The sequence below is a fragment of the Felis catus genome, chromosome B1, assembly GCF_018350175.1.
Source record: "Felis catus isolate Fca126 chromosome B1, F.catus_Fca126_mat1.0, whole genome shotgun sequence".
NCBI classification, from domain to species: Eukaryota; Metazoa; Chordata; class Mammalia; order Carnivora; family Felidae; genus Felis; species Felis catus.
Window position 1 is genome coordinate 171,557,596 of NC_058371.1, and position 13,559 is coordinate 171,571,154.

General features: G+C 38.6%; 1 protein-coding gene across 6 annotated transcripts in view; it reads right to left on the reverse strand.

The window, feature by feature from the left end:
* Nucleotides 1-13,124: 13,124 nt before the first annotated feature.
* N4BP2 (NEDD4 binding protein 2) overlaps nucleotides 13,125-13,559 on the reverse strand; it is an 86,386-nt gene continuing 85,951 nt past the window's right edge. For all 6 annotated transcript variants that reach the window (XM_019829617.3, XM_019829622.3, XM_045056447.1 and 3 more), the window contains one exon: nucleotides 13,125-13,402. In XM_019829617.3, the coding sequence (XP_019685176.2) occupies nucleotides 13,267-13,402 (136 nt within the window). In that variant the 3' untranslated portion in view covers nucleotides 13,125-13,266. The remainder of the gene's footprint in view (nucleotides 13,403-13,559) is intronic.

The window sequence follows — 13,559 nt, forward strand, 5'->3', positions numbered from 1 at the left end:
TCAACAAACATTAATACTACATGGTTAGACCTTGTGCTGGATATTGGGTGGTTATAATATATGATAATACATGCTGTTGGGAAGGGTACATGAAATGACACTCACAGATTTAAACACACATAGCTGAGTGAACTGATTTATACCCACTGTATTGATTTACTAGGGCTGCTCTAACAAAGTACCACAGACTGGGTGGTTTAGAAAAAATATTTTTTAACATTTATTTATTTTGACAGAGAGAGAGAGAGAGAATGAGCGGGGTAGGGGCAGAGAGGGAGACACAGAATCCAAAGCAGGCTCCAGATTCTGAGCTGTCAGCACAGAGCCTGACGCGGGACTCGAACCCATGAACTGTGGGTTGGACACTTAGCCGACTGAGCCACCCAGGCGCCCCCAGACTGAGTGGTTTAAACAACAGTAATTTATTGTCTCCATTCTGGAGGCTAGAAGTCCTGAGATCAAAGAAGGTATCTAGGGTTGTTTCCTTCCGCAGGCTGTGAGAGAGGGATCTGTTCCAGGCCCCTCTCCTCTTAGCTTGTGGATGGTATCTTCATCCTGAGTCTCTTCACATTGTCTTCCCTCTATGCACAGCTCTGTGTCCAAATTTCCCTTTTTGATAAGGACACCAGTGTATTAGGTTAGAATCCATTCCCTCTGTAAAGATGGTATCTCCAAGTAAGATCACATTCTGAGGTACTAGGAATTAGGTCTTAAACATATGAATTTTGAAAGGATACAGTTCAACCCATAATACCCACCTAACAGATAATCCAAAGCTAAACCTAAATGTCATCAGACAGCCTTGAACAGCTTCTCCGGCCATGTTGCATGAGGACTATCACTCAGCATCATCCCTGGGAGCAAAGGTATCAGAGACACCAATCACAGCAACAATAGGTAACGTACAAGATGGCACTCTCCTCCTTCCAAGGAGATTGGCAGCCTTCTCCTTGAGCTTGGCTCCTGTTTTCCTGTCTCGTTCCTGGCAGCAGGGTTAGTCCAACAGCAAACAATATGATAGCATGTCCTGGCACTTCACTTTGAAGGGCTTTTGCCAAGGGCAAAAGACAGCCTGAGAAAAGGAGAAGCCCAGTCCTTTAAATACGCAACCCAGCAAGATAGGCTAAACAGACCTAAATGCCTCTCTCAACCCCCCACATATCTGGTAAAATCATTAAGTTCGACACCACCAAATAAAATATGCCAATCTGCTTTTCTGAAATATTAAACCTGAATTCTCAAATACCAAAAAATATTTAAACCTCTCAACTGTAAACATGTGAAAAATATATTTTATATCACTTGTTCCCTAGTTTCAATCACTTTCCAATACACCAAAGAGGAACTAAAGTAGAAAAGACATCACTGAACAAAATGAGGATACTTTAAATCAGATGTACTGTTTTATATGGCTCATGACACATTAACTCAATCACTTAAGTTAATGCATAACTTGGTATAGCTATTGAACAGGAAATTATCTCATTTGGTAGCATCTGGTCAAAAAGATACAGCTGAAAAAATATATATAGTCAGCAATTTCCAGGGGCACCTGGACGGCTCAGTCAGGTAAGCATCCAACTTTGGCTCAGGTCATGATCTCGCGATTCGTGAGTTTGAGCCCCACATTGGGCTCTGTGCTGACAGCTCAGAGCCTGGAGCCTGCTTCTGATTCTGGGTCTCCCTCTCTGTCCCTCCCCCACTCACGCTCTGTCTGTCTCTCTCTCTCTCAAAAATAAGCAAACGTTTTAAAAAAAAATTTCCTATGGAGCACAAAAACAGATGAGGTCTGCTGAGCTCATGTTCGTATCCTTACTGGAAGTCCACCTGGTTCATTTTCTGTTTTATTTGTGATCTTTAAATATATTACCACAGTGAACACTTATGTTGGCATGGTATGTGTGTTCAGTGAGTAAGTAGGCAAAAATAAATAAATAAGTTAATTAATTAATTAATAATTTAAGGTTATGATTGAGGGTGGATTAAAGACTCCAAGAAATCCAGTTATTAAAATTTGGTATGAAAAAGATACAGGAGTTCCCTTTAAACCTCAAATGTATCTGGTTAGTATTCTGAATCTCCTCAGAAGTATGAACCAAATGAAAAATGCTTAAAGCATTAACTACCAGTGCGCTCTTGATAAGTTGTAAAGGATTCATGGGCTAATTTCTGACCTCTAGTGGTAAATAGGATTCTCAAATATATTATACTCCATCCTGAATTACTGCTACCATTATGGAGAGAATCCATCTATAAAGTATTAAAAGGAAGACAGTCACCCAGAATTTCAGAGGGCACTCATTAATTAATTAATGTATATATAACATTTATTATTTCATTAATTATATCTAGTGTGTGTGTGTGTGTGTGTGTATACACATATATATACACTGAGTTTATTGTTTGTTTAACAACAGTACATCATGGAATGCTCTTGAAGTTAACTGGTATAGATCTGTGGCAAATTGTACTTTCCAAAAATAGCCACAACAATACACACTGTCCCACATGCTGTTCCAGAACATGGCCACTCTCCCACAAAAATGTGGAGTCAAAAAAATAAAAAATAAAATAAAATAAAAATATGGAGTCTATTTCCCTCCTCTTGAACTTTGGTGAGCCTGTGACTATCTTGACAAATAGAATGTGGCAGAAGTGATGCTATCTGACTTCTAAGACTTGGTTAGTAAAGATGATATAGCTTTAACCTATTTCTATCTCTTTCTTCTTCTCCTCCCTCTCCCCCTCTCCCTTCTTCTTCCCCTTTCTCTTTTCCTCCTCTTCCTTCTTGCTCACTCCTCCTCCTCTTCCTCCCTCCCTCTCTCAGCTACCATGTTATGAGGACGCCCAGGTTACACTGGGAGCCCATGTTCTAGTAGACGGCTCTAGTTAAGGTCTCAGCCAACAAGCCAGACTGCCATACATGTAAGTGAATGAGCCTCCAGATAATTCCAGATCTCTTCCATGAAGCACACTTCTGCTTTCCACATGAGGCCTCAGACACCACGGAGATTGGACAAACCATCCCCATGGTTTCTCTCTACTCTGCCTCATCCAAATCCCTGACCCACAGAATCCATGAGCATAATAAAATTCTTGTTTTACGTCAGTAAGTTTGGGGGAAACTTTGTTACAATAGATTACTGGAACAGAATTGACTTATCCTTTCTAGTAGCTGTATAGTGTTTTACAGCATGGCTATAATGCTGCTTGTTTTATCATTACATTTGCAAAGGTATTCACTTTGTTTCCAATTTTTCCTACTACAAGCATTACTACAATAACTATCCTTGAATATATATCTTGAGAATTGTAGAGTAGAATTGCCACGTATTTTGATTTTTACAATTTTTTTACCCTCTGGTTCATAAGGGGTTTATTTGGAGGCGGGGGGTCTCTTGATTCATTTATTTTTGCTACTATTTTCTACATTTCGTTAATATAAGACTTTGTTTTTTATTAATTTTCTCTTCTACTGTCTTTTATGGTTATTTTTCTAATTTATTAAGATGAACACGGGTTCTTATATTTTTCATCTTTGCTTACAGCTTTCATGGGTCTTGTAGGTTTGGTTATGCTGGGTTTTCCTTCTTTTGCTTTAAAGAGCTTACAATTTCAATTTTAGTTTCTAATTTGATCAAGAAATTATTTCAGAGGGTAGTTTTAAGTTTCAAATAATTGGTTAAATTATCTTTTAAAAATTTGTTTCTAATTTCATTAATTTTCTTCTAATTTCATCAGATAATGTCACCTGTAGAAGTCTCTACTTTTAAATTTTGTGTGTGTGTGTGTAAAAGTTTATGATTGGTTTTGTAAGAAGTCAATGGCCATTTGGAAATACATATTAATCTTTGTTTAAAGAATGTAAGATTCTCTATATATTTACTAAAGTTACATGTGTTGATTATATGCCTTTGTATATTTCTTAATTTTTTGTCTACTAGATCTACTTCTGAAAACAGTATAGTACAAATCCACTCTAATTTCATTTTTATGAAATTATCTTTACTAATATTTTGGTTTACATATATTTAGCAATTATGTTGTTTGATGCATATCTTCATATGTTATGTCCTTCATAGGAAATGTTCTTCCTGTTCATTAATAGTTCCACCCGTCTGGTGTTAATATTGCCTCTCCTAGTTTTATTTACTTGCATTTGTGTGGTATTCCTTTTCCAATTTCTATATTTTAGAACATTTCTTTATTATGTTAAGTGTTCCCTATGGACAACATATAGCTAGGTTTGCTTTTAATCTAATATGACAGTCTCTGTCTTTTGATACGAAAACTGAGCTCATTTGCATTTAATATAATCTCTGACATTCTTGATTTCATTCCTTCTCTCTTGCTTTTGCTTACTATTGAACTATAATAACTATGCTATTGAACTATAAATTTCCCTATTGCCTTAGTTTATATTTACTAGTATGATCAAGTTATAATTCATTGGGGCACCTGGATGCTTCAGTCAGTTAAGCATCCGACTTCATCTCAGGTCATGATCCCACGGTTTGTGGGATCTCACGGTCCGCGTCGGGCTCTGTGTTGACAGCTCAGAGCCTGGAGCCTGCTTCAGATTGTGTGTTTCCCTCTCCCTCTGCCTCTCCCCCATTTGCACTCTCTCTCTCTCAAAAATAAACAATAAAAAAATTTAAAAATTTTTAAAAAGCTATAATTTATTCTTTTTCCCCTTATTAATTTCAAAATGATATCATACTTTCCTATTCCATTAGTAGTTATCTTCCTTTTTATTCTCTGAAAAGATACAATTTCCCCATCATGTCAGTCTATCTCTGGATACTTTCCCTCCACTTTAGTAAGATAATACTTCTATAATGCTTTTGCTTTCCACTCTCCTTCTCCCAACCTTACCTTTTGGGTTTTGGTGAAAATTTTTACAACTTTTGCTTCCAGGCTTTTATTAGTGGAGTCCCATTTATCTTAAGAGTCTTTATTTAACACATATAATACATAGTCCCAGTCATTCCATTATTATCCATGTATATTGCAAGGCTCAGTGTTCACTCACCACTTTTTCCTCTCTACTTCACCTTCTCTTTCTTGGGATCTCTATTCTCATTAATTTGTTGTTTAGTTACAGCTCTTTTTTCACAGTTTCCTTGGATGGGGGTTGAGTGATATATTCTTGGAATCATTACATTTCTGCGTTCCTTTCCCCTTGGCAGGTGAATGGTGCTAGGCTGGAAAGATACCTACCTCTTGGGTTACATTCCTTTTCTCTTAATAGGGATAGACATTATTCCACGGTCTGATGCTAGTCTGACTCTTTTCCCTTTGTACATAATTTCTTCTTTCTGTCTAGAAACTTACAAGATTTTTCTCTTCAACTGTGGGAATCAGGAATTCTGTCAGAATATGTTTAAGTGTGGGGCACCTGGGTGGCTCAGTGGGTTAAACATCCGACTTCGGCTCAGGTCATGATCTCACAGTTTGTGTTGACAGCTCAAGCCTGGAGCCTGCTTTGGATTCTGGGTGTCCCTCTCCCTCTCTGCCCCTTGCCTGCTCATGCTCTCTTTAAAAATATTTTTTTTTAAATTAAAAAAAATTTTTTTTCAAAGAATATGTTTAAGTGTGTGCCCTTGGCACTTTCAATGGCAAAAACAAGTCTTCATTCAGCTCAGGAAAATTTGCATCTATTAAATTTTGTTTTTCCCTTGTCATTTACTCTGGAACTCCTATTAGATCTCTAGATTTGCCCTCTTTCTTCCAGCAGCTAAAGAAACCATTTAAGAATTTGAAAGGTATATTAATGCCTTTCCTAATAATACTGGATCATCATCGACATCGGCTAAACTATCTGATTATAACATCTGGTACTAGAATGCAACCTAAAGTGAAATATAATAATATGCATATCATTTGCACACTAGATAATCCACTCTATCAAGCTTGGCTTTTTGTACTGTATTTTAAAATGTGCATCTATTAATTGAATTATGCCTATTTTAAAAAATATTTTATGTCTATTTATTTTTGAGAGAGAGGGAGAAACAGAGCGTGAGCAGGGGAGGGGCACAGAGAGAGGGAGACACAGAATCCGAAGCAGGCTCCAGGCTCTGAGCTGTCAGCACAGAGCCCGACACTGGGCTCGAACCCACGAACTGCAAGATCATGACCTGAGCCAAAGTCGGACGCTCAGCCGACTGAGCCACCCAGGCGCCCCTGAAAAATATTTAAAAAGCAATATATACACAGGTTTTTTTTTTTTTTTAATTTGTTCAGGTAATGAAAGTAAAATCTCCCTCTCCTATCTCTGACTCCCCAGGCCCACCCCTAAGGTAACCTGCTCTTCACACTTTCTCACAAAACCTTTCAGAAATTCTTCATGTATAACAGGGACAAAAATTATTGCTCTGGAAGTATCCATAACTTCTTTCCATCCTCCTACCTACCAGAAAAAAATTTTGACATTTGCACCCTGATGCCTTCCCACCTCCCATTGCCTCATTACACAGATGGGATAAATAGGATTGGGGGACTTATAAATGAAGAAGCAAAGAAGTTGGAGATTTACATCCAAAAAGCGCAGGCTTACTCACTACAGGGAGAAAAAAAAGAAAAAAGAAATGGAAAGAAAGGTAGAGAGGTGGTAGATGAGGCCTAGCACTGGCAAAGATGAGAGAGGATTTTGGTAAAAGGGGGAAACAGAGGCTTTGGGGTATCTATAGGATATGAGAGGGTGGGAGACAGAAAGACTGTGGAAATGCAGACTTAAAGAGATGTTTGTGAAAGTTATGTTTTATATAATTTATGTTGTATAAAATACAAGTGTTTCATAGAAGTTTTTTGAAGAATACAAATATTAAAATTACTTTCACTGTCTTATGAGCACGGTACCCTCTGAGGCTGTCATTTGAGGCCCAAAATCTATTCTGTTCATTTTATGTGTGGGTTTGCCTTCAAGTATGTATGTGTGTTTGTGTGTGTGTGTGTTTAGAAAGAGATGTATAGTATATAGGTAGATGTATCTACATGTATCTTTAAAAAAAATTTTTTTTACTGTTTTTTAAGTAAGCTCTACATCCAATGTGAGGCTTAAACTCAGGACCCTGAGATCAAGAGTCACATGCTCCACTGACTGAGCCAGCCAGGCACCACTATATATATCCTTTTTGAAAAACACAAAAATGTAAATACACTTTTGCACCTTACTTCTTTTCCCCTTAAATATATAGACTGATTTATTTATATCCTGCCTACTTCCTAAAAAGATGTGATTAGCTTACAATAAAAATTTTTAACATGACTCCAAGGACAAGAACCAAAAAGTAAAAAGGCCACAAGAGAAACTATATTCAGAAATTCTAGCTAATAGTTTCATTTCATGAATGCCAGAAAAAATTAATGTTACTTTAAAAATAGGAATCCTAAGTAGCCAAATTTTTGAAAGGAAGAAATTAATTTTACCTAAGAAAAGACTGAACAATGAAAAGAAACACTTAGCCCAGATCCTAAAAAGACAGTGAGAGCTTCCTACTACACAACCCCATCCATTTCAGAATCTTAGCAAAGAGATTCAGGCAAGGGCCATCAATTCTCAATTGTTTATACAAACAGAGATATACAAGCCAAGATCATCAAAAATAGTGGATAACTTTTAAAGTATATTTCATTGGTTTTTATATATCCAGATGGGTAAATGATCAGGAAAGAAGTGGCTTCAAACAAAACAATGAAATCCTACTGCAAATTGTTTCAGAAAGACCTGGGAAAGTATTCATTTCCCATAATCCTCTCAGCTCCTCCTGATGACCCCATCCATCTCATCCCTCCAATATGTGCAAAACAGTAGATTAAAGCAAAATAATCCTTATAAATCTTTCCTCGAAGTGGAGCTGTGTTGAGTCAGATCCTATCAGTGTGAAGGATGGGGACCATGCAAATAAAGAAAACATGTTTTAATCCATCCATACTTTAGGCAGATGGCTTTCAATCTTCCCTTCCACTTCATTGCCTGTCACCTTCCTGTCCTAGTATGTACATAAAATAGATGATCCGGAAATTTGATATCACTTCTGTGACCTTCTCCACTCTGATAATCATCATCTCCATGCTCAGCCACAAATCAAACTGTTAGGAACAAATATCCACACCCTAATATCTTTTTTTTAAATTTTTTTTAATGTTATATTTTTATTTTTGAGACAGGGAGAGACAGCATGAATGGGGGAGGGTCAGGGAGAGAGGGAGACACAGAATCTGAAACAGGTTCCAGGCTCTGAGCTGTCAGCACAGAGCCTGACGCAGGGCTCGAACTCACAGACCATGAGATCATGACCTGAGCCAAAGTCGGACGCTCAACCGACTGAGCCACCCAGGCGCCCCCACACCCTAATATCTTGAACTCTGGTATTCTTTCCCTTTCTATAACCTCCTTCCACCTTCCCTCTCCCCAGCACTTTCTGATTCTTTTACCTCCATGATACCTTCACTATTCATCTCCATTTCCTCAATCTATCAGCCCCTCTAGATTCCACTTGACTCCTTACCCAGTCTGTACCTCACAATCAATCATTTCAACTTTATACATACAGCACCCTAAATTCCTTCTCCCTTCTTTTCCACACTGACTCCCTGCCATACCTGTTTGACAATCACTAACCTTGCATAACCCAACTGGTGTCTCTGTTTCTCCTCCCTTCTGAAAATTGTTGGAGAAAAATCACTTGATACAATAAATAAGTACCAGCTGTTTAGGATGTGCAGTTCTCGATCTAAAACCTGGCTCTGCTATTTATTAGCTGGGAAAGTTTGGGCAGGCAACGTAATCTCTCTGAACATCTGTTTCCTTATCCATAGAAAGGGGTATATCCATTAGGACACTTGCAGCTGTAACAGAAAATCCGATTAAAAGTAGCTTACTGTCCTTTAATAAGATGGTTAAAAATCAGTTCCAGGGTTAATTCAGTGACTCAACGATGTCATCAAGAACAAAGATTCTTTCCTCTTTCTGCTCCAGTATCCTTAGCACATTGACTTGGGCCTTACGTGTATTTCTTCATGTTGCAACATCAGTGACTGCAATTCCAGGCATCACATACAGACACCAAGTCTTGCTGAAGAAGAGTGCACTTCCTCCCATGTGCCTTGCTGTATTAGTGAAGAAAATCTTTCTAGAATCTTTCTAGAATTCTCCTTAGGTTCCTTTGTCTTGGTCATATATCCACCCTTTAGCCAATCATTGGCAAAGGGAAATGGGATTACCATGACTGCCTTTTTGACCAATCATAATTCACTTTCTGGGGCTAGAGAGGAGGCAAGCTTTCCTAAGCACATTGCCACTGGATAGCTAAACAAAAAAAAAGCATGATAATAAGAATATGTGTTGCATAGGCCAACAACCTCTGTCATTTGGGCAATAATACCTACTCCACAGGGTGGTTATAAAGATTATATTGGATACATTCGCTAAGTACCTAGTGGTGCCTGGCACAAGAGAGACATGATGATTTTTAAAGACATCCACAAATTCTTTAATATTCTTTCCCTCAAAAAGTAGAACTAATCCCCCTACCCTTGAATGTAGACTGCACTTAGCAACTGGGTTCTAACAAATAGAATTTGGCAAACATAGTGGTGTGAGATTTGCAACACTAGGTCATAAAAGGTATTGCAGTTTGTTTTGCTCTCCTGGGTTGCCCACTCTGGAGAAAGCTGCCATGTTGTAAGGACACTCAAGCAGCCTATGGAGAAACCCACACAGGGAGAAACTGAAGATAGCCAACAACCAGAACCAATTTACAAGCCATGTGAATGAGCCATCACCATGGAAGTGAGTTTCTCAGGCCCAGTCAAGCCTTCAACAGACAGATGCCCCGAGGCACATCTCGGCTGCAACCTCGTGAGAGACTTCAGCCCAGAATGACCCCAGCTAGGCCACTCCAAGAATCCTAGGAAACTGAGAATAATCATTTTTGTTGTTTTAAGCCACAAAATTTTGAAATGATTTTTTTACATATCAATAGGTGCTTAATACAGATTCTGGTACCAAAGAGGGGTTCTGCTATAACAAAAAGTTTTAATGCAAGAGTAGCTTTGTAACTTGGCAGTGGACAGAAGCTGGAAGAACTTTGAGGAGATAATTAGTGAAGGCTTAAAGGGCCTTGAAGAGACTGCCAGTGAGGGCAGTAAAGTTCATTAGTTTACTGTGACAGACCAGGTAAAATGTATCTTGGTTTTCTCCTTGATAAATTTTAAGTCTGACCATTGCTGAGAGCTAATAAGCATCATTAAATGCACAGGCTTTGGAGCCTGATTGCCTTGATTTGAATCCTGGTTCCATCATGTCATTATATATATATATATATATATATATATATATATATATATATATATATATATATATAGTGCCTCAATGTCCCTTGATGGATTTTGATGAGGATCACCTAAGTTGCTGCATGTAAACTAAAAAATGTGCAGGTTTCTTTCTGTGTCCCTGGCAGAGTTGATTACAGTTGAGGACCTGCAAAACAGGGTTGGGATAGAAACCAAGGAACATTAGAGTAGCCAAAAAAGAATAAAATTTTTGTGACGGGTTATCCTGCCAGAGTAACATTTCTTTTTTTTTTTTAATTTTATTTTTAACATTTATTTATTTTTGAGACAGAGAGAGACAGAGCATGAACAGGGGAGGGTCAGAGAAAGAGGGAGACACAGAATCTGAAACAGGCTCCAGGCTCTGAGCTGTCAGCACAGAGCCCGACGCGGGGCTTGAACCCACGGACCGCGAGATCATGACCTGAGCCGAAGTCGGACGCTCAACCTACTGAGCCACCCAGGCGCCCCCAGAGTAGCATTTCTTAAGGTGTGGCCCACCTGCATTAGAACCATTGGAGTATTTATTGAAAATATGGGGCCCTACCTTCTGAAATTGATTTAGTAAGTTTAAAGCAAGGCAGAAATCTGTATTTTCACTGAGCCCTTTGTGGATGATTCTTATGTAAAGTTTGAAAGCCATTACCCTGAGGAAAGGAAGTAAAAAGCATAAAGGTTCATCTCCTTGACCCTACTGTTTTACCTTAAAAATGAAGGCAAAATTTCCCATTCTTATCCACAATTTATCCATTTTGTTTTAATAATATACAAATAAGGTACATTAAATAATAATGTGCATAATTTGTCATTGAATACAATCAATGCTCCTGAAAATAGGCTATGTTTATCCTGAACCTGTGGTAACCCCTGGCATACACTTACCCCAGTTGACATACAAGGGTTTCGTGATAACTGTATCAACCCATTTTATTTCTAGTGCCTGATTTGACAAGTACCATCAGCGTTGTAAATATGGACGTTTGATAATTGATCCTCTGGCTCCAGTTTCTTCTAATGAGGCTTTTTGTGCTGTAGAGACTGGGAAGTCTAGAACTACATTTCCTAGACCCCTTTGGCAGGTAAAATCTGGATACAAAATAATTTGCAGCAATTAGATATACTCATGAAATGTGGGAGGCAGAAGTAAGTAAGAAGTAAGGCATCTATCCACTGCTACGTCTCATTCTGATAAAAAGTCAGGTTACGGTGAGGTCAGGGTTTTCAGCAAGTTTTCTGGTGTGTAGCCACCAGCTCTGAGTATGCTGAGAGTGGTGGTACTGGTGCCATGGTGGCCTTTCAATTACAGCAGACGTGGCAGGCAGTTAATTGCACAGTGTTCTGGAAGCCATTCCCTAAGCCAAGTCTAGAATTCATTTCTCTAGCTCTTCTACCAACTTTTTAAAAACTTTTTATTGGGGCACCTGGGTGGCTCAGTTGGTTAAGCGTCGAACTTTGGCTCAGGTCATGAACTCACAGTTCGTGAGTTCAAGCCCTGCATCAGGCTCTCCTGCTTCAGATCCTCTGTCCCCCTCTCTCTCTGCCCCTCCCCCACTCACAGACCCACACAGTCTCTCAAAAATAAACATTAAAAGATAACTAAAATAAATAAAATACTTTTTATTATTGAGTTTTAAATATATGTTAAAAGTAGAACCGCCGACTAATAAACTCCCAACTTCAACATTAACCAACTTAGGCCAATCTCCTAAGTACCTTCCACCCACTTCATCTTATTTTCAAGTAAGTCCTAGATATCATATCATTTTATGTATTTCAACATAAAAAATATAATCACTGAGATAATAGAAAACATATTGGTCTCTGCCCCCAGTTCCTGGCACAGAGCTCCTGAAACCCTTTTAATATTTTAAGTGATAAAAACACTAGGAGCATCTCTTGTTCTAATACTTGTCTCTGACTCCATTCCCTACATAGGGCTCCTAAAACCCCTATTTCTGAGTGATAAGAGCCCTAGGAACATTTATTCTACTGAGGTGACTCTGGGGTAGGATCCTGGATGGGGGTCGGTCACCAGAAAGACCAAACCATGATCAGAAGTTTGGAATTTTCAGTCCCAGCCCTCATCCTTAGAGACAGGAGAGGGGGTGGAAACGGGAGTTAATAACTGATCATGCTTACATGAGAAAGTCTCCACAAAATTCCAATATTGGAGAGCTTTCAGGTAGATGAATACATTCAAACAAGGAGGGTGATGCACCCCAACTCCATGGGGACAGAAGCTCCTACACTCAGGACCCTTCCAGAACTCGCCTTATGTATCTCTTCATCTGGCTGTTCATCTGTCTCCTTTATCATATCCTTTAATAAACTAGTAAACATAAGGAACTGTTACCCTGAATTCTGTAAGCCACTTTAGCAAATTTATAAAACTGTGAGGAGGTTATGGGGACCCCCGATTAATAGCCAAGTCGGACAGAAGTTGAGGGTAACCTAGGGACCTACTACCTGTGACTAGCACCTGAAGTGGGGGAGACAGTCTTGTCGGACTGAACCCTTAATTTGTAGAATTTGATGTTATCTCTGGGTAGATAGTGTAAGAATTAATTGAACTGTAGACACCCAACTTGTGTCAGAGAATTGCTTGGTATGGGGAAAAAACTCCAATGTTTGGTGACCAGAAAGGTGTTTTGTGTGAATTATAAAGAGACACGGAAAAGAAACACACAGGAGGAAGCATTGGGTTTTTCTCTATACAAGAGAGAAAAAGGTAGGAGGGGGAGAAACTGGGTTTTCCTAATATGACCACAATATCATCATCCAATAAATAAGTAAATAAATAAATCTTTTAATATAATTAAGTGTCCAGGGTTCACATTGCCGATCGTCGTGTTACTGTCATAAAAAAAAAAACTTAGTTTTTGGCTGAACAAATAAAGTCCACAAATTGGTTGATATGCCTCTTCCGTCTTAATAGTATAGGTTCCCTTTCCATCTGTGTTTTTGTTTTCCTTGGCAATTTACTTGAAGAAACTGTGTTGTAAGAGCATCCCACAGTCTGTATTTGGTGGTTACATCCCATGGTGTTGGCATATTCCTCTGTTCTCTGTAATTCATATAAGTTGGTTGTTAGGTCTACAGGCTTGATCAGATGTAGGTTGAACTGGTTTTGATTCCACTGATTTTTGAGTACCCAATTCTATATACTAGATCCTTTTCTGGGATATAGAAGCTACCAAAAAAAAACCCCAAAGCATTATATT